This window comes from Salmo salar, chromosome 18 (genome assembly GCF_965601325.2).
Source record: "Salmo salar chromosome 18, fSalSal1, whole genome shotgun sequence".
NCBI classification, from domain to species: Eukaryota; Metazoa; Chordata; class Actinopteri; order Salmoniformes; family Salmonidae; genus Salmo; species Salmo salar.
The window spans coordinates 16,761,523-16,786,051 of NC_138308.1; the positions used below are offsets into that span (position 1 = coordinate 16,761,523).

Genomic DNA, 24,529 nt, shown 5'->3' on the forward strand with positions numbered 1-24,529 from the left:
TCTCACTGTGTGTCTTCCCCCCCCCCCCCCCCCCCCTTTCAGAGAAAACCCCTGCAGAGCCATGTGTCTTCCGCCCACATCAGTTTTAAGTAACATTGCCCATTTTGAATCATATCTGCCATTATTAATCATTTCCTACTGGTCATACACTAACCCTTACACAAATTCCCCCCCTGTTACTCAGAGGCAAAGCTTGTATTGATCTGTTGGTGGGGTTGGGGTTGGGGTTGGGGTTGGGGCTGGGTGGATGAGGAATGAATGACCTCAGCACCTGTGGGGAGAGTGACTGACTCAGAGGGAGAGGTTTGGACAGATGACGCGCTCTTCCTCCTTCCTCTCGCTCTCTTGCAGTGTGAGCCACAGACTTGCTGTGAGTGTGTTGATGTTTCCAGGTCCTTTTTTACAATGTATGTGTAACGCAGGAATTTCTTTGTGGTGCCAATATGTTCCTAGTTACACCCAGGAAGTTGGCTATTTCTCCTCTCCCTGGTTTTTCATTGTAAGAATGGAAAAATGGAAACTGTGTCCAAGCGGCAGTTGAGTAGAATCCCACTGGAACCAAATGAATCAAATGGGGTGAGCTCCAGATTCCAAGTGTGCAAGGTGCTGGGTCTTGTTATTGAGTCAATCAAGGAATCAGAGAATCAACTAACCGCAACAGAGCACTGACATATGTGGATATCCTCCTCTGTCTCTCTCTCCTTCGCCCTCTCGCTCTCTCCTTCGCCCTCTCTCTTTCCTTCGCTCTGTCTCTCTCTCATCTGACACAGTCGTGCTGATAGACTGTGAGCGAGCTCTGTTGAAGTTCACCGGGTTCATTACGGTAGAGCGGAGTGTGCCGGTTCTCGTGGGGAGGACTTGGAATGGTAGCAGGGGCCGGTGGTGGAGTGTGTGAGTGTGGCCAGAGAATTTGAGTGCTGAAGGCCGAGACTGCACAGGTTCACCCCCTGTCAATGATCTGTTTATATAGAAATAAGCAAGATCTTCACTCTGATATTTCAGACTACCAGGCTCTTGTAACCATTCCTTGGATACAGTGAAAAGAAATCGTTTTTTTTTCTTCTATTTAATTACACAGCCGTTGCCAGCACACCCAGTCTTGCCAGATATTTTGTTGAGACTGGAATAAGATCTTATGTTTATAACTTCTCCCTTTCCCTCTCTTCGTCTACCCTGACTTTTCAGCTCTTTCTTGCTTGCATATTTAAAGCTTAGCTGCAGTAGACACCATTGTATTTATTTGACAGAGTAACAACATTTCATGCATGCCATCAGATGGTAGAAATCCTTTAAATCTCATTGGATGGTTCTGATTGGATGGTTCCTTGCTACAAATTGTAAAGCCCCCTTACCCAAATAACCCCAAACATATTATTCGTGTTTGTCGTGTCTGCTCCAGTCACAACAAAGCACTGACCTCCCATTGACCTCACACCGTCCATGTGATAATCCTCTTCCTTTTGTCACTGTTTTGTAAACCCTCCTTGTACTACCTGTGTTTGTTTGGTCTGACTATTAAAGCCCTTTGATGTCTACAGCCTCCTGTTCAGAATAGAGCCAGCCTCGTGGATTAAGTCAAAGAGATGAGAAGAGCAACAGAGAGTGGATGAGGCTCCTGTGTCACTGAAACTTTAGCTATGCCCATGAGAGAAGACCGGCTTAAATTGCTATACTGTGTTCTTGGAAATCTGCACCCATTCCTCTCACACCCATCTCCACCCCAGAGCTTCTAATGTATGCACATGACCAGCTGGTTTCTATCTCCCAAGCAGCAGGCTATAGTGTCAGAGAGAACACATCTGTCCGTTCTTTTTCTCTCTACCTCTGCTGCTGCTGATGGTGGAATTGCAGTGGCTGGGAAGAAAGGTCTTCTGTGGGGCACTCTTACTGCAACAGAGGGCTTCTGTTTCAGTGTTGTGGTTGGAGGACCACACTCATACCTTAGTGGCTGGTCAGAGCCTCCTGAGAGGGAGCCTCTTAAGAAGGTAGCTTTGCTGTGAGTCGGGCGAGTATTTAGAGTCAGCCGAGCTGGGCAAGGGAGAGACCAGCCCAACCCTGACCTCTCACCTCTCGTCGTTGGGGAGGAGGTAAAGAGATACCCCCTTCTATTCTAGGAATGGGGAGTGATGAGAGTGGTAGGGGTTGAAGTGTTTTCACCACTGACGCGCACACGCACTCACATACACATTTACTGTACACATAGTATTCACTCACATACACACACACAAGGCACTAACACATACACATCAAACATACTTTCTCTGTCACTCTCATACACAGACATGCACACGTATTCACATACGAAAACAGGATGGCTATTTAAGAAGCGATGCTGGAAAGAGGGGGCTATTTACAAAGCTATCACATTCTGTTTATTTATACTGTGCCAGAGGGCCTGTGGATGGGCTATGATATGAGCTGTGTGCAGAGTGACTGTTCCTCCTGTCTCTCACCTCACCCTGCGGCCCTCTCTCTGTTCCCACGCACTGTGGCCTGTCTGGGGCCCGGTGAGGCCTGGGATCCCAGCACATGGACTGTCAATCAGACAGGAAGAGCATTGCCCTTTGCTTTCAACCTTCAACCCCACATGAATCCTCCACTGAGCTCCCGGGCGGAACATCAACAGAAACCTTCTCTTCCTGTGACCTGGCCCATCCTAGAGGACTGGGCTTCCTCATACATACCCTGGCTCTCATTAGACTACCAGTATAAATATTCACCCTCAAAGTTCACCCTCTTAGGCAGGGTGAACTTTGGCCTGGTTTCATTTTTTAATTATCATGGGTGGGACTCGGTTTTGACTAGGTGGTACACAGCTACGACCGGAACTGTCTTTTTCGTAGCAGGTTAGGAAAATGAGGTTAGGGTTAGCTAAAATGCTCTCCTAACCTGTTACGAAAATTCACTTCCGGCCATAGCTGTACTCCATCTAGTCACAACTATGGGATTCCCCCTCCAGTCCCAGTGGTATGCATTCACCGTTCCATGTGAAATCGCCCTCTCATAGGCAGCCATTGGGTTGCGGTAGTGGAGAGCGTTCTCCTTCTCCCTAGCCATGGCTTCCTACTTTAAGAGGAAAGGGACTGCCCATGTGACAGATTGTTCCCTCCTAGATTTCCCAGCGCATGATTGTTGGAAGCCTGGTAATCTCTCCTGGAGTTCCTTAAACAATGATTATTCTTGGAGAGGCCAGGCCTTCTCTCTGGCCTTTGAAATGTATCAGTCATGCCTTGTAAAGATGAAAATAGCCTCTCATTTAATTTCCCCTCAATTTAAAATGCAAATTAGCTGCTTGTGCCCTTCCAGGTTTCTGTGGTCAAGATTGACGTAAGAGATTATTATTAGGGGATTTTATAGTCGATTTGAATCTAGACCGAAATGCATTTTTATTTGCATTCCCCCATTTCAAAGAATTTTAAAGAAGTCATTGCTCCCTCAGATATCCACTTTTCCTGATATAAAGTGCTTTCTGGGTATTTTCTCAGTTTGTGTGGAGCCATTGACAATTTTCAGATGACTTACGCAGTGGTAGGTTACTTTAATTTAGCATTGAATTGATCTGTTTGTAAAAAGAGAAATTATCATTAGTCATTATTTTGTGCATTGTTAACACCGGATAGTCCTCTAGATTAATTTGAACAATCTCTCTGCTATCTCTCAGAGTACGTTTCCATCCCTGCGATAAACTGCTTATCTTTAATAAAGTCTTACTGTATGATCAGAATTCAGAGCACATGTGACTGCAGGCAAGCTCTGGCAAATACACACTCAGTAGAAGGGCCCACTGTATATTACTGACCTATTTGGAAAGATAAATGATGTGAAATATGCCTCTAACCAGCCCTTGGGCAATCATATCCCGTTTGGAGTTTAAATATTAGACGGGAATTGCCAGTCATTTCCTAAGCTAGCAGCTGGCCAAACAGAGGAGTATACATAGATCTATTCCGATTTACTTTTATTTTTACCTCCACACTTGCCAGAAGAGCCGGCTCAAATAGATTTACTGCCTATTTTCACCACACTTCAACGTAAAGCGACGTGAGGCCCATGCTGGCTAGAGGTCACAATGCATGCAAACTCAAAGTCTCACCGAAGGAAAAAAACTTGAGTCAGTAGAAAAGCTATTTGGATAGCCGCCTATGCCGTCTATTGTGTCTATGCTCCAAACCCCATTTTTGAATTTGACTGCTACAATGAATAATTCCCCCTGTGTGTCTGGGGCTGCTGAGCGATGTTGCAGTCCCTTTATTGTGGTATTTAATGAGGCGTTAAATTCAGACCTCACAGTGAGCTATTTCACTGTAGCCCACTTTTTACCTGCTGGCACTGAGCCCAGAGGGATGGGGACTTTCAGTCATTTTATTTTTAAACTGCAGCAGCCCTCTGACGCACACTTTGGCTGGAACACAATCTCTTAATAACAATCCAGTGAAAAATGACTCCACCAGAGGTGGACCGACCGTCATTGTTGAACCGTCCTAATCTGGTCATTTTAATAATGGAACACTGGTAACTGCAATAATGTTAACTTACTGTTTTACTCATTTCATATGTATATACAGTATTCTAGTCAATACCATCCTATTCCACGATTGCTGAATGTATACTATTCTATCCTACGTATTCTACAGATACGTATAGTAAAAACTACATATTCTATTCACATACTGTCCATAATGTCTATACATCCCACCATATATATATATATATATATATATATATATATATATATATATATATATATATATATATATACACTCACTCCGGACTCTGACATTGCTCATCCTAATATTTATATATTTCTTAATTCCATTCTTTTACTTTTAGATGTGTGTGTATTGTTACATATTACCACACTGTTAAGAGTTAGGAACACAAGCATTTTGCTACACCCGCAATAACATCTGCTAAATATGTGTATATGACCAATAAAATGTGATTTGATTTAATAAATTTGAGAGTTTACGGTTCACCTGTCTTGACTGACCGTGATTGGTTGTACCTCTGTTTGCCAACACGAGTCACCGGTTGACATGGTGTCCTTATCTTACTCTCTGGGAAGCTGTCATTATGCAAACTGAAAGACATTCTCCAATGATTTTTTTTACTTTGACTGTTGAAAAGCGATATCCCAAGTACAAACAGTAAAGTACATACACACTAAAGGGTAAAACATTTTTTAGGGCAAAATATATAAATAAATAAATAAATAAATAAATAAATATATATATATATATGTTTGTACTTGGTGTGTATGTACTTTACTGTTTGTACTTGGGATATCGCTTTTCAACATATATATATATATATATATATATATATATATATATATATATATATATATATATATATATATATATATATATATATATTATTTTTTTTGACACAACTGCAAACTTCAAGGAGTTGGACATTCAAGTTAGTGTGATGGGAATCTATGTCAACTTCCCTCCCCCTTGCTTGAGGGACAAAGAGGAGCAACAGAGAACAAAAGAGGAGGGCCACCCCCCTCACTTGCGTTATGTAATGACTTGGACCACCTATTGAGATGTTAAGTAAATCAGGTGTTAAATGAGGTGAAGGGAAGACTGAAGTGCCACTTAAAGCTCAATAGCAACTCAACAGGCTGCAGTTGCCACTACATCGGGGGACAGACGGGGATAGACAAGAGGGCTACCTCACTGGGGGTGCTGCTGCTTCAGTTTAAAGAATATGAATGCTCTTTGTTCTTTCGATGCCCTGACCTAATCATCCCTGAACATGAAATGAATAGTGTCCTACCTAATGTCACCTGTTAGAAGGCTGTTACTTGATGATGTTCACTTTGGAATTACAGTTCCTTTCATGTACACACATTTTGCTGGATGCCAGGAGTCATAGAAATGTTCCTCTTGCAGGTATTTCTGGATCGAAGGGTGTCTGTCGGTGACAATGGCGTCTATTTTCACATTCTCCCCCTTCAGGAAATGTAGACTTCTGACCAGTCTTTCCTTCTCCATGCGTATGCTGTTGCCCACTTCATTGCTCTAGAGGAGAGATGGTTATGAAACTACTACAAATCTGTATATCTACAGCTTTAGAATATAGATAATGAAATGATTATTTCACCTGAACAAGTCAGAGGCCTAGTACTTTGCCAGTTGTAAAGCCCATTGATGTATAGCTTCCATATTTTGCACAGTGACCTATAGGGGTGATATGGTTCACTGAGTTTACTCTACAAGGGCATATCGTAAAGACCTTGTCATACAGTGCCTTCAGAAAGTATTCGATACCACTTGACTTATTCCACATTTTGTGTCACAGCCTAAATTCAGAAATGTATTACATATTTTTTTAGAACCCATCTACCCATACCAAATAATGCCAAAGTACATTTTTTGTTGTTGAGATTGACAAATTTATTGAAAATGAAATACAGAAATATCTCATGTATATACTGTAAGTATTCACACCCCTAAGTCAATACTTTGTAGAAGCACCTTTGGCAGCAATTAACAGCTGTGAGTCTTTCTGGGTAAATCTCTAACAGCTTTGCACACCTGGATTTTATGACATTTGCCAATTATTATTTTCAAAATTCGTCAAGCTCTGTCCAATTGGTTGTTGGTCATTGCTAAACAACCATTTTCAGGTCTTGCCATAGATTTTATTAAAGTAGATTTAAGTCAAAACTGTAACTCGGCCACTCAGGAACATTCACTGTCTTCTTGGTAAGGAACTCCAGTGTAGATTTGTCCCTGTGTTTTAGGTTATTGTCTTGCTTAAAGGTGAATTAATCTCCCAGTGTCTGGTGGAAAGCAGACTGAACCATGTTTTCCTCTAGGATTTTGCCTGTGCTTAGCTCCATTCCATTTATTTTTTATCCGGAAAAACTCCCCAGTCCTTAACGAATACAAGCATACCGAATACAAGCATACCTATTCCTTCCCCTACAACAACTGAGTTAGGAAGGACGCCTGTGTCTTTGTAGTGACTGGGTGTATTGATACACCATCCAAAGTGTAATTAATAACCAATCTACTTTTTTTACCAATCTACCAATATGTGCCGCCCTTTGCGAGGCATTAGAAAACCTCCCTGGTCTTTGTGGTTGAATCTGTGTTTGAAATTCACTGCTCGACTGAGGGACCTTACAGATAATTGTATGTGTGGGGTACAGAGATGAGGTAGTCATGAAAAAAACATGTTAAACACTATTATTGCCCACAGAGTGAGTCCATGCAATTTATGTGACTTGTAAAGCACATTTTTACTCCTGAACTTATTTAGGCTTGCCATAACAAACGGGTTGAGTACTTATTCACTCAAGACATGTCAGCTTTTCATTTTTTTATTAATTTGTTAGAATTTCGAAAAATGTAATTCCACTTTGATATTATGGGGTATTGTGTGTAGGCAAGTGACAAAACATCTCAATTTAATCCATTTTTATTTCAGGCTGTAACACAAGTAAATGTGGAAAAGGTCAAGGGGTGTGAATACTTTATGAATGCACAGTTTATAGTATTGTGGTACATGTGGTGTCTACCTGGTGTGTCAGCTCTCATTGTTGCAGCTCGTTCCAGTCGCTAGTTGCAGCGAACTGAAAAGACGAGCGACCCAGGGATGTGTGTGTTTTGGGGACCTTTAACAGAATGTGACTGTTAGAATGGGTGTTGTATGTGGAGGATGAGGGCTGCAGTAGATATCTCAGATAAGGGGGAGTAAGCATCAACCAGTGGGTCTTGCGATGAGTAAACAGAGACGACCAGTTTACAGAGGAGTATAGAGTGCAGTGATGTGTCCTATAAGGAGCATTGGTGGCAAATCTTATGGCCGAATGATAAAGAACATCTAGCCGCTCGAGAGCACCCTTACCTGCCGATCTATAAATGATGTCTCCGTAATCTAGCATGGGTAGGATGGTCATCTGAATCAGGGTTAGTTTGGCAGCTGGGGTGAAAGAGGAGTGATTACAATAGAAGAAACCAAGTCTAGATTTAACTTTAGCCTGCAGCTTTGATATGTGCTGAGAGAAGGACAGTGTACCATCTAGCCATACTCCCAAGCTCTAAACCCTCAGAGGTAGTAGTAACACCTGTAGGGAGAGAGGCATTCTTCTTACCAAACCACATGACCTTTGTTTTGGAGGTGTTCAGAAGAAGGTTAAGGGCAGAGAAAGCTTGTTGGACACCAAGAAAGCTTTGTTGTAGAGCGTTTAACAAAAAAAACAGGGAGGGGCCAGCTGAGTATAAGACTATCATCTGCATATAAATGGATGAGAGAGCTTCCTAATGCCTGAGCTATGTTGTTGATGTAAATTGAGCGTGGGGCCTAGGATCGAGCCTTGGGGTACACCCTTGGTGACAGGCAATGGCTGAGACAGCAGATGTTCTGACTTTATACACTGCACTCTCTGAGAGAGGTAGTTAGCAAACCAGGTCAAAGACCCCTCAGAGACACCAATACTCCTTAGCCGGCCCACAAGAATGGAATGGTCTACCATATCAAAAGCTTTGGCCAAGTCAATATAAATAGCAGCACAACATTGCTTAGAATCAAGGGCAATGGTGACATCATTGAGGAGCTTTAAGGTTGCAGTGATACATCCATAACCTGAGCAGAAACCAGATTGCATACCAGAGAGAATACTATAGACATCAAGAAAACCAGTCAGTTGATTATTGAAACGTTTTTCCAACACTTTTGATAAACAAGGCAACATAGAAGTAGGCCTATAACAGTTAGGATCAGCTTGATCTTCCCCCTTTAAATAAAGGACGTACCGTTGCTGCCTTCCAAGCAATGGGAACCTCCCCAAAGAGGAGAGACAGGTTAAAAAGATCAGAGACGGGCTTGGTGATTATAGGGGCAGCAACCTTAAAGAAGAAAGGGTCTAAACCATCTGACCCAGATGTTTTTTTGGGGTGAAGTTTAAGGAGCTCCTTTAGCACCTCGGACTCCGTCACCGCCTACAGGGAGAAACTTTGTAGCGGGGCAGGGGAAAAAGAGGGATGAGCATTTGGCCAAGTCGCATTAGAAGGGGTGTGAGATGAGGAAATGTTGGATGGGCAAGGAGGCATGGCTGAGTCAAATAGGAATCCTGACTTAATGAAGTGGTGATTAAAAATCTCAGCCATGTGCTTCTTGTTAGTAACAACCACATCTACTTTAAGGGACATGGGCAGATGTGAGGAAGAAGGTTTATTCTCCAGGTCTTTAACTGTTTTCCAGAACTTCTTGTGGTTAGACCCACAGAGAGAGACCGCTCCTTAAAGTAACTAACTTTGGCCTTCCGGATAGCATGAGTGCACTTATTTCTCATTTGCCTGAACAAGAGCCAGTCAGCCTGAGTATGCGTGTGCCGAGCCTTTCGCCAAATGCAATGATTGAGGTGGAGTAACTCTGCAAAGACACGGTCGAACTAAGGGCTGAACCTGTTTTTTAATTCTAATTTTCTTTATGGGGGCGTGCTTGTTAACAATATCACTGAAAATATTTAAAAAAAGAGGGTCCAAGCATCTTCAACAGAGGGGATCAAGCTGATTCTATACCAATTTACAGAGGCCATGTCGTGAAGGAAGGCTTGCTCATTAAAGTTATTTAGCAAGCGTCTATGACAAATCAGGACCGGTCGTTTCACTGAGCAGCCATTACGAACACAAGCTGTTAACCTATATGGGCTAACCTACTCAACAGCCAGTGTAAACCTGTGGCGCGTTATTCAAATTCCTCAAAAATGCAAAAACTTCAATTTTTCAAACATATGACTATTTTACACCATTTTAAAGACAAGACTCTCGTTAATCTAACCACACTGTCCGATTTCAAAAAGGCTTTACAACGAAAGCAAAACATTAGATTATGTCAGCAGAGTACCCAGCCAGAAATAATCAGACACCCATTTTTCAAGCTAGCATATAATGTCACATAAACCCAAACCACAGCTAAATGTAGCACTAACCTTTGATGATCTTCATCAGATGACAACCCTAGGACATTATGTTATACAATACATGCATGTTTTGTTCAATCAAGTTCATATTTATATCAAAAACCAGCTTTTTACATTAGCATGTGACTAGCATGTGACTAGCATTCCCACCGAACACTGCCGGTGAATTTACTAAATTACTCACGATAAACATTCACAAAAAGCATAACAATTATTTTAAGAATTATAGATACAGAACTCCTCTATGCACTCTATGTCCGATTTTAAAATAGCTTTTCGGTGAAAGCACATTTTGCAATATTCTCAGTAGATAGCCCGGCATCACAGGGCTAGCTATTTAGACACCCAGCAAGTTTAGCACTCACCAAAGTCAGATTTACTATAAGAAAAATGTTTTTACCTTTGCTGTCTTCGTCAGAATGCACTCCCAGGACTTCTACTTCAATAACAAATGTTGGTTTGGTTCAAAATAATCCATAGTTATATCCAAATAGCGGTGTTTTGTTCGTGCGTTCAAGACACTATCCGAAAGGGTAAATAAGGGTGACGAGCATGGCACAATTCGTGACAAAAAAAATTGTAAATATTCCATTACCGTACTTCGAAGCATGTCAACCGCTGTTTAAAATCAATTTTTATGCCATTTTTCTCATAAAAAAGCGATAATATTCCGACCGGGAATCTGCGTTTAGGTAAACAGACGAAAGAAAATAAAGTACTATGGGCTTAGGGCACGCGCCTAAGCCCATAGTACTCTGATCGGCCACTTGCCAAACGCGTAAAGTGTTTCAGCCAGAGGCTGCCTCGATATCGTTCAGCTTTTTCCCGGGCTCTGAGAGCCTATGGGAGCCGTAGGAAGTGTCACGTTATAGCAAAGATCCTCAGTCTTCAATAAACAGAGCCAAGATGAAACACAACTTGTCAGACAGGCCACTTCCTGCATGGAATCTTCTCAGGTTTTGGCCTGCCATATGAGTTCTGTTATACTCACAGACACCATTCAAACAGTTTTAGAAACTTTAGGGTGTTTTCTATCCAAAGCCAATAATTATATGCATATTCTAGTTACTGGGCAGGAGTAGTAACCAGATTAAATCGGGTACGTTTTTTATCCGGCCGTGTCAATACTGCCCCCTAGCCCTAACAGGTTAAACAGTGATCACTAAGGTCATTACAGAAAATACTACACTGCTCAAAAAAATAAAGGGAACACTAAAGTAACACATCCTAGATCTGAATGAATGAAATAATCTGTGTTCGTGTGTCTCCGCCAATAAGTGGCGGTCACGTGTGGCTCGGGTGCGTCGAAGGAACTTGTGTGTGTGACAGGGCCTAAAATTAACACCTGCCAAATGCAGGTAGATTTTGACATTGTCGGGTAAGAATGTCTAATTCACCAGCCACGTTGCGGGTGGTTCACTCAAGGCGTGACAGTGCGAGCATTTCATAAAAATAGTAAAGTATGGCACAAGTGCTAGTTGTGATTTTATAGCAAAATAAATGCTGCAGTAGCTGTTTTCAAAGTATTCCTGACGTTTTGTTTCATATCTGGTAATGCTCAAAGCAAATCGGAATCCTAACGCTGTAGCTATCCCACCTCGCGCAACAACACCGCCTGTTTAGGGGGCTGTGAGCACTGAGTAATGTGCTGAAAGATTTGTTTATAAAAGCAATGCGTTCAGGCATTGGTCTAATTTACTCTAAAGTCTACTTAAGTGAGACTTTGTCCTCGTGTTTCTTGGCTATTTATACTGCTCAAAAAAATAAAGGGAACACTTAAACAACACATCCTAGATCGGAATGAAAGAAATAATCTTATTAAATACTTTTTTCTTTACATAGTTGAATGTGCTGACAACAAAATCACACAAAAATAATCAATGGAAATCCAATTTATCAACCCATGGAGGTCTGGATTTGGAGTCACACTCAAAATTAAAGTGGAAAACCACACTACAGGCTGATCCAACTTTGATGTAATGTCCTTAAAACAAGTCAAAATGAGGCTCAGTAGTGTGTGTGGCCTCCACGTGCCTGTATGACCTCGCTACAACGCCTGGGCATGCTCCTGATGAGGTGGCGGATGGTCTCCTGAGGGATCTCCTCCCAGACCTGGACTAAAGCATCCGCCAACTCCTGGACAGTCTGTGGTGCAACGTGGCGTTGGTGGATGGAGCGAGACATGATGTCCCAGATGTGCTCAATTGGATTCAGGTCTGGGGAACGGGCGGGCCAGTCCATAGCTTCAATGCCTTCCTCTTGCAGGAACTGCTGACACACTCCAGCCACATGAGGTCTAGCATTGTCTTGCATTAGGAGGAACCCAGGGCCAAATGCACCAGCATATGGTCTCACAAGGGGTCTGAGGATCTCATCTCGGTACCTAATGGCAGTCAGGCTACCTCTGGCGAGCACATGGAGGGCTGTGCGGCTTTCATCTGTGAAGAGCACAGGGCGCCAGTGGCGAATTTGCCAATCTTGGTGTTCTCTGGCAAATGCCAAACGTCCTGCACGGTGTTGGGCTGTAAGCACAACCCCCACCTGTGGACGTCGGGCCCTCATACCACCCTCATGGAGTCTGTTTCTGACCGTTTGAGCAGGCACATGCACATTTGTGGCCTGCTGGAGGTCATTTTGCAGGACTCTGGCAGTGCTTCTCCTGCTCCTCCTTGCACAAAGGCGGAGGTAGCGGTCCTGCTGCTGGGTTGTTGCCCTCCTACGGCCTCCTCCACGTCTCCTGATGTACTGGCCTGTCTCCTGGTAGCGCCTCCATGCTCTGGACACTACGCTGACAGACACAGCAAACCTTCTTGCCACAGCTCGCATTGATGTGCCATCCTGGATGAGCTGCACTACCTGAGCCACTTGTGTGGGTTGTAGACTCCGTCTCATGCTACCACTAGAGTGAAAGCACCGGCAGCATTCAAAAGTGACCAAAACATCAGCCAGGAAGCATAGGAACTGAGAAGTGGTCTGTGGTCACCACCTGCAGAACCACTCCTTTATTGGGGGTGTCTTGCTAATTGCCTATAATTTCCACCTGTTGTCTATTCCATTTGCACAACAGCATGTGAAATTTATTGTCAATCAGTGTTGCTTCCTAAGTGGACAGTTTGATTTCACAGAAGTGTGATTGACTTGGAGTTACATTGTGTTGTTTAAGTGTTCCCTTTATTTTTTTGAGCAGTGTATTTGTGAGGATAACATCGAGGACAGTAGCCTTTTCTGGGTGTTTGGAGTCATACCTTGTGGGATTGGTAATTATCTGAGAAAGATTTAGGGAGTCCCATTGCTTTAGAACTTGGATTGTCATGCTTTGTTTACATAATTGGCTTTTATTAGCGAGCAAAGGCAACTACAGCAAGCCAAGGTATAACCAACTAAAAGACTGCATTCAGCTGTAAAACTAGCAAGCTAGCAAGCTAAATATCCCAAAGTTTTTAGATGACCAGGGAAAAACATTTACACCAAGGCAAACATATTACTCATCACAACAGCAAGGGTCAGCTATCGTACCTTTCTTTCCATTCTCAGCATCTGTGATGGTTTCATCCAGATGACAAAGTACTATCAGATCCTTCACTAACGTTAGAGTTGAAGGATTCGTCTACGCGTGGACTTTTTAGGTCCGACATCTTTCCCAGCCATTCCAACCATCTTCGCTGGCATTATGGACTTGTTGGGAAGATTTTAGAAAATCGCCGGAGGACTTCATTCAGTTTCTGTAATGACAGCTTCCCAGAGAGTAAGATAAGGACACCAAAATGTCAACATGTGACTCATGTGGTGGCAAATAGAGGTACAACCAGTTCAAAAATCACTGGAGTCAGTCTTTAATAGCCCTATAGACCCCTCTATTCAATGTTATTAGTTAGTTCTAGTTATGAATTGCTGAGAATATACAGAATGTTTGATTTTTTTCCATTTTTATTGTGACATACACCCTGGATAGGTGCAGTGAAATGTGTTGTTTTACAGGGTCAGCCATAGTAGTATGGCGCCTCTGGAGCAAATTAGGGTTAAGTGCCTTGCTCAAGGGCACATCAACATTTTTTTTCACCTTGTCGGCTCGTGTATTTGAACCAGCGACCTTTCGTTTACTGGCCCAAAGCTCTAACCGCTAGGCTACCTGTGTACCGTGCCAACAGTAAAATGGCATTGTCACATGACTAATTATTTGGTAGCTAGTTTAAGTTGTTTTTACAGACTTGCTGGATACTGTTCCTAAGTTGGAAGTAATTAATGGAAAAATATACTCTTATATATTTTACCAGGTTATTATTTCCAAACTTAAGGTATGCAAAATGATGGTTTTCCCCTGTGTATTTGAATCCTTACAGCCCCAGACACAATGTTTCTACATATGTTGTCTTCATTGATCATTTTTATGAGGGGAGATGTCTTGAAGCAGTCCTGCACAGGTGCTGAACTCTTTAGGTTCCCTAACTTGTTGGTTTTGTCTTGAAATATAACCCAGTGTCCTTTTTTAAGCTGGAGCTGTAGAAAAATGTATGAGAAGTGAGCCTCCATTTGGGTGGGTTGGCCTGTCTGTCTCCAGACTCCTGTCAGAGGTCCTCAAAAAAACCTCAGTGGTGTTGTGGTAGGCAGTGTAGAGTAAGGGGGAGACACAGGTATCACCTCACCAATCACAGTCGAGAGAGAGCATGGCTGAGACCAGCAGTCCCCTCAATCAGGGGATAACATGACAAATCTCTGCTTTGATGGATGTTGTCTGCGAGACGCTCATGTTCTGCCAACTGGCCTCAGCACTCGTTCCATACCAGCATTCCTCACTCCTCAAGTCTTCATGTGCAGGAAAACCACATTACCATCAGTCCCTCTCCCTACAGGGAAATCATTTGTCCTGCAAATTGTTTGAAACTGTGATTTGTATCAGGTTTTCAACACCCCAATGTTTTTGATATTGTCTGAAGGCCAAGAATCTCCTCCATGCTCCTTGGGGTTGGTGAAGTTAGTGAGCGGGAACTTTACAAGAACAGTAGCCCATCATTACTTTCTGTACAGTAAGTATGGGTTTTATTCATGGTCTCGTACACGGACAACCTTGACTGTAAAACCGTTCCCCTGATTTTTAGTATTTTTTTTTGTTTTATGTTTTCACTATTGTTTTTCTTCTATTTCAGTCCAACTGAAGCTTGGCTAGCTGGCCTAAGTGAGTTATGGTATTGTCAATTAGGAATGATGAAACGGAATCTTTCCACCTGGGGTAGAGCAGAAAGGAGAATTGGTGGGTGGTATGCTATAAGTCTAAATCGTCCACATAGTTGATATGTCCCTTTAAAAAGAGGTGCATTAAGCAACCAATGCGGAAACCATGGACCATCTTTTGAGAATAGGTGGGACTATCAGTTCACAGCTGCTGATTAGGTTTACTGTTAAAGGAGTAGTTCACTATTTTACAACTTGATGTTAGATGGTTCCTCCCCTTGAAAGTAGCCTATTGGCCTGAAGAAACTGTGATCAGTTTCTCCTGGCCCAGTTCAGTTCAGTTTTCTTTAAAGAGCCACTACAAACTACAGCTAAGTTTAGCCACCACTAGCTAAGGATCAATGGAAGTGAGCATGTTATGAATGTGAGCATGTTTCTTTTTTATGGCCAAATCACCTTTTAATAACATCAAACCAAATATGAAGTTCATTTGAATTGCTTTCAGGTGATTTTGACATCATTTTTTGAAACATCACTTCCAAAAAACTGAACCATAGATTGTAGTTTATCTTGGCCCATAGACTACTTTTAGGGTAAGCAACCATTTAACATCAAGTTGTAAAATAGTGAACTACTCCTTTAAAGTAGAACAGTTTTATCAAGCTCAATATTGTCTTCATCAAAATATGTTTAGTGTGTGTCGATCGACTAAGGTGACCTTGTACTGCACCCAATCTTTTTAAATTGCATTCTTAAACAATTCCAATTGAATTAATCTAATCCTCACTGTTTTTCTGTGGAGGTAATTGCAATGTTGGAGATGGTTTGGGTAAGAGCTGCATCTTTTGCCAAAGTCAATGGGCCAACTAGGAGCATGTGGAAGAGCTTAACACATAGCTCCCAGTACTTACTGCATGTGTTCCCGTCTCATTTAAATCAGGGGAAAGAAAGCCGCTGAGTTTTATTGATGGAGAAATAAATGCAAAGTTTATTTTGTCTGTGTTGAGGGTAACCCTGGGATAAGTCTCTCTTGGCCCATCTGTGCCCTGGGTGGCACAGAATCTGGTTGATTGGTGACCTGTAAAATGTCTCTCACAGACAACTAAGATTATTTGGCAAGTGCACTTTTACCTCAGTCTGTCCTCCCTCTCCTTCTGAACTCCAATGAAATCAGGGGCGACAGGTAGCCTAGTGGTTAGAGCGTTGGACTAGTAACCGAAAGGTTGTAAGATCGAATCCCTGAGCTGACAAGGTAAAAATCTGTCATTCTGCCCCTGTTCCTAGGCCGCCATTGAAAATAAGAATTTGTTCATAAATAAACAATAACTATCAACAAGACACTAGAGGATAAAATACAGGTTGTCCATTCTGAATGGAGATAGACTCTCCAATGTGTGGCTCTTGCTCATGTGAATGTGTGGAAATTATAAAAAGTAGTCCTTGTGCATAGTTGTATTATTTGTTTAACTTTGCAATCGTTGGTTTTTGTTTGACATACAGTGCTTTCGGAAAGTATTCAGACCACTTGACTTTTTCCACTTTGTTATGTTACAGCCTCATTCTAAAATGGATTAAATGTTTTTTCCTCCCTCATCAATCTACAAACAATACCCCATAATGACAAAGCATAAACAGGTTTAGACATTTTTGCAAATGTATAAATAAAAAAAAACTGGAAATATCACATTAACGTACCTTTCGCAGTAATTACGGCCTTGAGTCTTCTTGGGTATGACGCTAACAGCTTGGCACACCTGTGTTTGGGGAGTTTCTCCCATTCTTCTCTGCAGATCCTCTCAAGCTCTGTCAGGTTGGATGGGGAGCGTCTCTGCACAGCTATTTTCAGGTCTCTCTAGGTCTGTTGCGTCAACCGTATTACCGCCACACCGGCGGTAACGAGTCATGAAGGCTGTCAAATTCCACGTGACCGTTTAGTCACGGTAAATAGGCTTCTCCAAGCTCTGATGCTGCTGCTGGTCATTAGTAGCCTACCAAACTTGCTAACTGCCTGGTACTCAGCACTCTATTGTCCCCTTCCCCAGTTCTGTGGCTCGACACAATCCTGTCTCGGAGTTCTACGGACAATTCCTTCCACCTCATGGGTTGGTTTTTGCTCTGACATGCACTGTCAACTGTGGGACCTTACATAGACAGGTGTGTGGCTTTCCAAATAATGTCCAATCAATTGAATTTACCACAGGTGGACTCCAATCAAGTTGTAGAAACATCTCAAGGATGATCAATGGAAACAGGATGCACCAGAGCTCAATTTCGAGTCTCGTAGCAAAAGGTCTGATTACTTATGTAAATAAGGTATTTCTGTTAATAAAAACAAATCTACATTTGCTAACATTTCTAAAAACCTGTTTTCGCTTTGTCATTATGGGCTATTGTGTATAGATGTGGGAAAAAATATTTAATCAATTTTAGAATAAGGCTGTGACTTAACAAAATGTGGAAAAAGTCAAGGGGTCTGAATACCTTGAGTCTGTCAGTCAGTGGTAAAAAAAAATGGGTGGGTCAATTTTGATCGCCGGTTGTGTCGAAAAAGTCATGCTCCCTATACTTTTAATGTGTTTTTCTGCAAAAGGTGAGTAAACTGTTGTGCAAAGAAAAAGTGGGTCAACTGTGTTTACTTGTGTTTACCCTCCCACTACACCACTGGTGCCGTTTGAGGGTTGGTGTGGCAATGTTCCCTCTAAAAAAGGGGAGCATTACTGTCACCTTTTAGTCTGCTCTCCAAGCAGGGCTTTGATGTGACCCGGGGGGCTGGAATATGTTTCTCCTTTGTTCAAACACTTTACATCAGACAGGCATTTGAGCATGGCAAACGCTGCAGATTAGATCGCCATTTGGAAAGAGAGACAACTGAGAGACAACTGAGGACTGTTGTGAAATAGTCTCTCTCTCTCAATTCAATTTAGTTTTGCTCCTACGTAAAACCAACCTTATCCTAGCTAATCCACATAGACACAGTAGCAAGCATACCACATAATGTGTGTATATATAGGCCTACTATTATGTTATAAAGGGAGGTATGTACTGTATGAGCATAAAAGTGTTTGATTTTCTGCCCCCAAGGGGCCATAAAGGAATGTCAGCTACTGGAATTACAGCCAATCAAACGCCATCACATAGAAACCCATAAACAGTGAATAACAGAACAAAATCAAATCAAAGTTTATTGGTCGCATACACAAACTTGCAGGTGCAGCGAAATTCTTGTGTTTCTAGCTCCAACAGTGCAGTAATACCTAGCAATAAAAAAAACAATTCACACATAATCCATAAAAATAAAAAGCTATATAGGATGATCTATGACTAGAATACAATATGTACAGTACCAATCAAAAGTTTGGACACACCTACTCATTCAAGGGTTTTTCTTTATTCTTACTATTTTCTACATTGTAGAATAATAGTGAAGACATCAAAACACATATGGAACCATGTAGTAACCAAAAAAGTGTTCAACAAATCAAAATATAGTTTATGTTTGAGATTCTTCAAAGTAGCCACCCTTTGCCTTGATGACAGCTTTGCACACTCTTGGCATTCTCTCAAGCTCAAATATAAAATATATGTAGATTTTTTTGGTTACTACATGATTCCATAAGCGCTATTTCATCGTTTTGATGTCTTCACTATTATTCTACAATGTAGAAAATAGTACAAATAAAGAAAACCCCTGGAATGAGTCGGTTTGTTCAAACTTTTGACTGGTACTGTACATGTAAAGTGCTTGAAACAGTATGTACACATTATTAAATTGGCCAGTGTTCAATGACTCTATGTACATCGGGCAGCAGTCTCTAAGGTGGAGGGTAGAGTACCGGGTGGTAGCCAGCTAAAACAGTGAGTAAGGTTCAGGGCAGGGTACTGGGCGGAGGCCGGCTAGTGACGACTGTTTAGCAGTCTGATGGCCTGGAGTTAGAAGCTGTTTCTCAGTATCTTGGTCCCAACTTTGATGCACCTGTACTATCTCCATGAATGGGTGGTGGTGGGGGATAAAAGCAGGCACATGAGAAGCCGTAAGCCAAGTGTCAGTGCCTCTGTGTTCAGCCCTTGATGCCCCAACCCCCCCGCCACCACACTCTGCCCCTTAGGATAAAACAAGATGGAATCCGCTCAGATTCCTTGAAGTCCCAGTGTTTGATAGTGTGTGTGTGAGTGAGAGGGAGGAGTCAACTGTGGAGACAGACTCACATGAGATGAGATGATCACATCGGGGTTAACCGTAAAGTTCAAGCCCACAGCCGTGGGTGGCCTAGAGAGACAACTTCACTGCCCGCCCGCCCGCCCGCCCGCCCGCCCGCCTGCCTGCGTTGCTAGGACTTGAATGTGGGACAGGAGGGCATCATACAAGTCTGTCACGGGTGTGTTTATTTTATGTTAGATGTGAATACAATACTTATTGCAGTAGCTTGAAGAAGGCTTCTAGCTAGCTGTTGTTGAAATGAAATGTAAATGAAATACATAGCTTTTTATGGGAACAGGGACTTGACTGCCCCTCTGCTAATAATAAGCTATTTCTTGGCCAGCACATTGTCTCCTGTAGGCATATGAAGATTGTTCAGAACTCTAAGTCTGTACGTCTCCAATGTTTTGTCTCTTTATCCTCCCCCTTTATTTCCCGTTAGTAACACCGCCCATGTTAGTAACACCGCCTATGTTGTTGTGCTCTTTTCTCTCCTGACAAAAAGAATAGTATTTTTGTCCTTTGACCTCTGTTTCCATGACCCAGACGTGTCTGAGTGGTTTTAGTGCGGCGGCTGACAATTTGATACGGTTATGCTGTAAAGGACAAACAACTTTACTACTGCTGTCTCTGGCGATATCGCTCAGCACCAGATGATCACATTTCTCTTCGTCTCGTGTAAACCAGGCACATTTCATTTGAACCGAGGGACGTTATACAGAGTGGTTAGGAGTAGAGAGGCTTTGCGCGGCTGTGTTTTGGATTGTTTTGTCCTACTTCAATCCTATGTTATCCTCACCCTCGTCGTCTTGCCCACTCACCCCCCACTCTGCTCTCCATACTCCCCTGTTGTTTTTTCACTCTGTGTGTCATGTTTGACTGGGCCTTGTCAGGGGGTCTACAGGGCGGTCTCGTTGTTTTGGATCAGCTCCCACCCCCCTCCTCTCTCCCCTCCCTCCCACAGTGTTGAGGATGTGTCTGGGTTTCCTCACCCGTCTCACCAGGAGAGATTAGGTTCATCCTCTGGGCTTCTGGGAAGTGCTTTTGTCTCATGTCCCTCGGAGTGGGAGGATATGGGATGACTGCCGGCGTGATTTAAGCCCCCCCCATCATCTTCACCTAGGAGGTGTGGGCCTTGGGAGTGATCGTGAATGTCAAAGCGTTGATACAGTCATCAAGTGTAGCTCTCTACAGAATATTTATTTCACCCTTTTGCTTTTGTTTCTGTTGCAGATTTAACCCTCTGATTGTATGGCACACGTTTCAGAACTCGCTACGTAGATGAAATTGTTCTTTACCGTGTTTGACTTTTTTTTTCTCCCTTCCAGAAGCCGACCTGGTAGCCAGCAGTTTGTCCTGAAGCCCAAGTACTACACCACACACACCACACACTCCCAGACGCACGTCCAACACCAGCCTGACAGACCCATTCCCCTGACGGGGGAACACTACCCCATCCATGGTGAGTAGCGCACGGCCTTCATCCCATCCTGTTACTGTGTTAACTCCTCCTAAGCTCCATAGGAACACTTTAGGAAGGTTCGCTACTGGTCTGACAGTTGGCTTTATTAAGACTCCACCCACAGATATTAACATCATACGAAATGAAAGCCTTTGCCTTAATGTTCTTAACTGACTTGCCTAGTTAAATAAAGGTTCAATTTAAAAAAAAAATGTGTCAAGAGAAGCTGAAAAACAGTCATCTCAACTCATAGGGAAGAACTACGTTGTCCCAAACCTCTGCTGTCAAATCAGCTTGTGTTTACTGAGTGATGATTTTTTGTGAGTCTGAGGCCTTTCCGGCACTTTGCCAGCCATTGATTCTGTGGTGGTAAGCAAAGTCCTCAAACACATTAAAGATGTTGTTTCACAAATTAATTAGATTTTTTTAATACAAGTGTCATGGGCTCGGTATTAAGATTTCTGAGCTCTCCCAGGCACGGCATTTCTCCCAGGCACGGCATTTCTCCCAGGCACGGCATTTCTCCCAGGCACGGCTTTTCTCCCAGGCACGGCTTTGCTGGCACGGGGCAGACTGGGGACGACTGAACCCGGGGTTTGGAAAGTTCTGTGACAGGGTGACAGTCTCTCTCTACTTTCTCTACTCACTGAGTGAACCGCACGACATCAGCTAGTGTCAGCGGATCCAGCTGAGCCAATTACACCGGTCTGTTTGTTATTTCAGGGCTGGTGATTGATCGGGTCGACCATTAATCACTGCCAAATGGACACGGTAGCAGCTCTTTAGTTAGGTCAGCCTGTCATTATTTTTGCATGGGGTTTGGGCTTAGCCCACTTCTCACGTTACGGGAGCCAATGCGATTTCAGCACTGTGCAGTGGCCTGCTCTCCCTGTGGAATGGGCTCCTTATGTACTCTGTGTCAAGAGTCATATAACAACACACACAGCCTAATTGGGTCACTGATGTTATCCCAATCACTGAGTGGAAGGTGCATTCAACTTTATATGCTCTTTATTGTCCACCACAATGAAAATGGAAGGGAGGACTTCCGATATCTCAGACACCAATGGCCTGATTTTTGACGAAATGTGGGTGAATAATGCGTCTTGCCATAGAGAACCGCCATTTACAAAATTGTCCCAAGGGGGGCGCTATAGTAATCACTTGAAATTCCAAACTTTGAACAAGCACATCTCCTGTCCCATTTTGAGCTTGAATTGTTGTCACTAATTGGGCCAAGGGCGGGGCGCTGCAGATTGGTTGAAGCCAGATTGGTTATGGTAATTGGAGATTTAGCTTATGGCGAGGAAGAGAACATAAAATGTTATGTTAGACCTTAGATGGGTTCTCGACATGAACATCTGTCACATTGTCAACTGCCTCTAGTCAGATAAGTCACTGAATGTTAAATAGAGGATCTTACTCAATGGATAAAAGGCAGCAATCGTTCCTTATGGGTATATACAGTACACACACACACACATCTGCTGTAATGCTGTACGGGTGTGGGGAATGCAGAGCTTGAAGTTGGGCAGCAATTGGATTTTTCAAATTGCAGCCACAGCGGTAATGGCATAAAGAGTTAAGCATTGCCTGCTGCTCGGCGCTGTCTAAAATGAATTATTAGCCTCATTTTCAGAGGGCAATTTCAGATAAAGGCAGGGAGTGGGCGAGAAAATGAAATGACAGAGCAAGACGATAGACTGTCACACAACGGAGAACCCCTCAATTGCTGAAACAACAAGTGCCACAGATGTGAGAGGCCATCTCCAGTGTGCTGAGCTGTTGAATACCTGTTATCTGCTCCTCTTAATGCTCCCCCACTGAATAGCCTCGCGGCCCTCGCCATAGAAGATGCATTATCTTCCATTTAACACTTTACAATGGGGCCGAACAGTTGAATAATTTTGAAAGTGAGACCCATGAATAGTGCATGACATGATGATTACCCTTCTCATGGTATGTATTTAAAGTAAGTGCCCAGTGAAAATCTCACTTTTCAAAGTTAATATTCTGTTAACTCATACCCAAATAATGCTGTTGACACATCCTATTCTCGTACCCTTCAAAACCCGCACCATAAAATTGTATATATCATTTTCTTTTGTTGAAATAAAATGCTTAGTGTTTCCTCAAAGAAAATTATGCCATCTCCCTGAGGAGGATGAGTTGGCCAATCAGCGGTCTAGAGGAGGATGAACTGGCCAATCAGTGGTCTAGAGGAGGATGAACTGGCCAATCAGTGGTCTACTTGCATGAATATTTTTAATGACCGGTAAAGGCCCACACCATTCTGTTGTTGTCCCCCACAATGAAAATGGAAGGGAGGACTACCGATATCTCAGACACCAATGGCCTGATTTTTGACGAAATGTGGGTGAATAATGCATCTTGCCATAGAGAACCGCCATTTACAAAATTGTCCCAAGGGGGGCGCTATAGTAATCACTTGAAATTCCAAACTTTGAACAAGCACATCTCCTGTCCCATTTTGAGCTTGAATTGTTGTCACTAATTGGGCCAAGGGCGGGGCGCTGCAGATTGGTTGAAGCCAGATTGGTTATGGTAATTGGAGATTTAGCTTATGGCGAGGAAGAGAACATAAAATGTTAGTGTTTCCTCAAAGAAAATTATGCCATCTCCCTGAGGAGGATGAGTTGGCCAATCAGTGGTCTAGAGGAGGATGAACTGGCCAATCAGTGGTCTACTTGCATGAATATTTTTAATGACCGGTAAATGCCCACACCATTCTGTTGTTGGGGTCCACACCATTCTGTTGTTGGGGTATGTCCACACCATTCTGTTGTTGGGGTCCACACCATTCTGTTGTTGGGTATGTCCACACCATTCTGTTGTTGGGGTATGTCCACACCATTCTGTTGTTGGGGTATGTCCACACCATTCTGTTGTTGGGGTATGTCCACACCATTCTGTCGTTGGGGTATGTCCACACCATTCTGTTGTTGGGGTATGCCCACACCATTCTGTCGTTGGGGTATGCCCACACCATTCTGTCGTTGGGGTATGCCCACACCATTCTGTCGTTGGGGTATGCCCACACCATTCTGTCGTTGGGGTATGCCCATACCATTCTGTCGTTGGGGTATGCCCACACCATTCTGTCGTTGGGGTATGCCCACACCATTCTGTCGTTGGGGTATGCCCACACCATTCTGTGTTGGGGTATGCCCACACCATTCTGTCGTTGGGGTATGCCCACACCATTCTGTAGTTGGGGTATGCCCATACCATTCTGTTGTTGGGGTATGCCCACACCATTCTGTTGTTGGGGAATGCCCACACCATTCTGTTGTTGGGGTATGCCCACACCATTCTGTGGTTGGGGTATGCCCACACCATTCTGTGGTTGGGGTATGCCCACACCATTCCAACACAAAAAGCTGCTTTTTAGCATACTTAATTAACATTTTTTGGAAGGAAAACTATTTCACTCATATTGTAAGTAATTATAGGTCATATTTCATGTAAACACTGGGCAGTTACTTTAATGTTATGCATCTGATATGAAGGTATACTCTACTGTGTTGGCAGAAGATATAAATATTTGAACCTCCTGTTAGACTTCCCAGTGGGCGTCTGCTTAGGTAAATAAGGGTAGATGAACTTGCTGACCTGAAAGTGAAAGGCTCCATGTCTGTCTGAGCAGACAGTCTCTGTTCTATTAATGGAGATGTCTGTAGACACAACAGACTCTGTGGGTCTCTGTGAGTCTGTCTGCGTTTTCCTCCCACTCCCCTCT

The 24,529-nt window shown here is 43.0% G+C and overlaps 1 protein-coding gene across 4 annotated transcripts in view; it reads left to right on the forward strand.

The window, feature by feature from the left end:
- ltbp1 (latent transforming growth factor beta binding protein 1) overlaps nucleotides 1-24,529 on the forward strand; it is a 133,598-nt gene that overhangs the window by 11,319 nt on the left and 97,750 nt on the right. For all 4 annotated transcript variants that reach the window (XM_014154513.2, XM_014154517.2, XM_014154515.2 and 1 more), the window contains exon 4: nucleotides 20,636-20,769. In XM_014154513.2, the coding sequence (XP_014009988.2) occupies nucleotides 20,636-20,769 (134 nt within the window). The remainder of the gene's footprint in view (nucleotides 1-20,635; nucleotides 20,770-24,529) is intronic.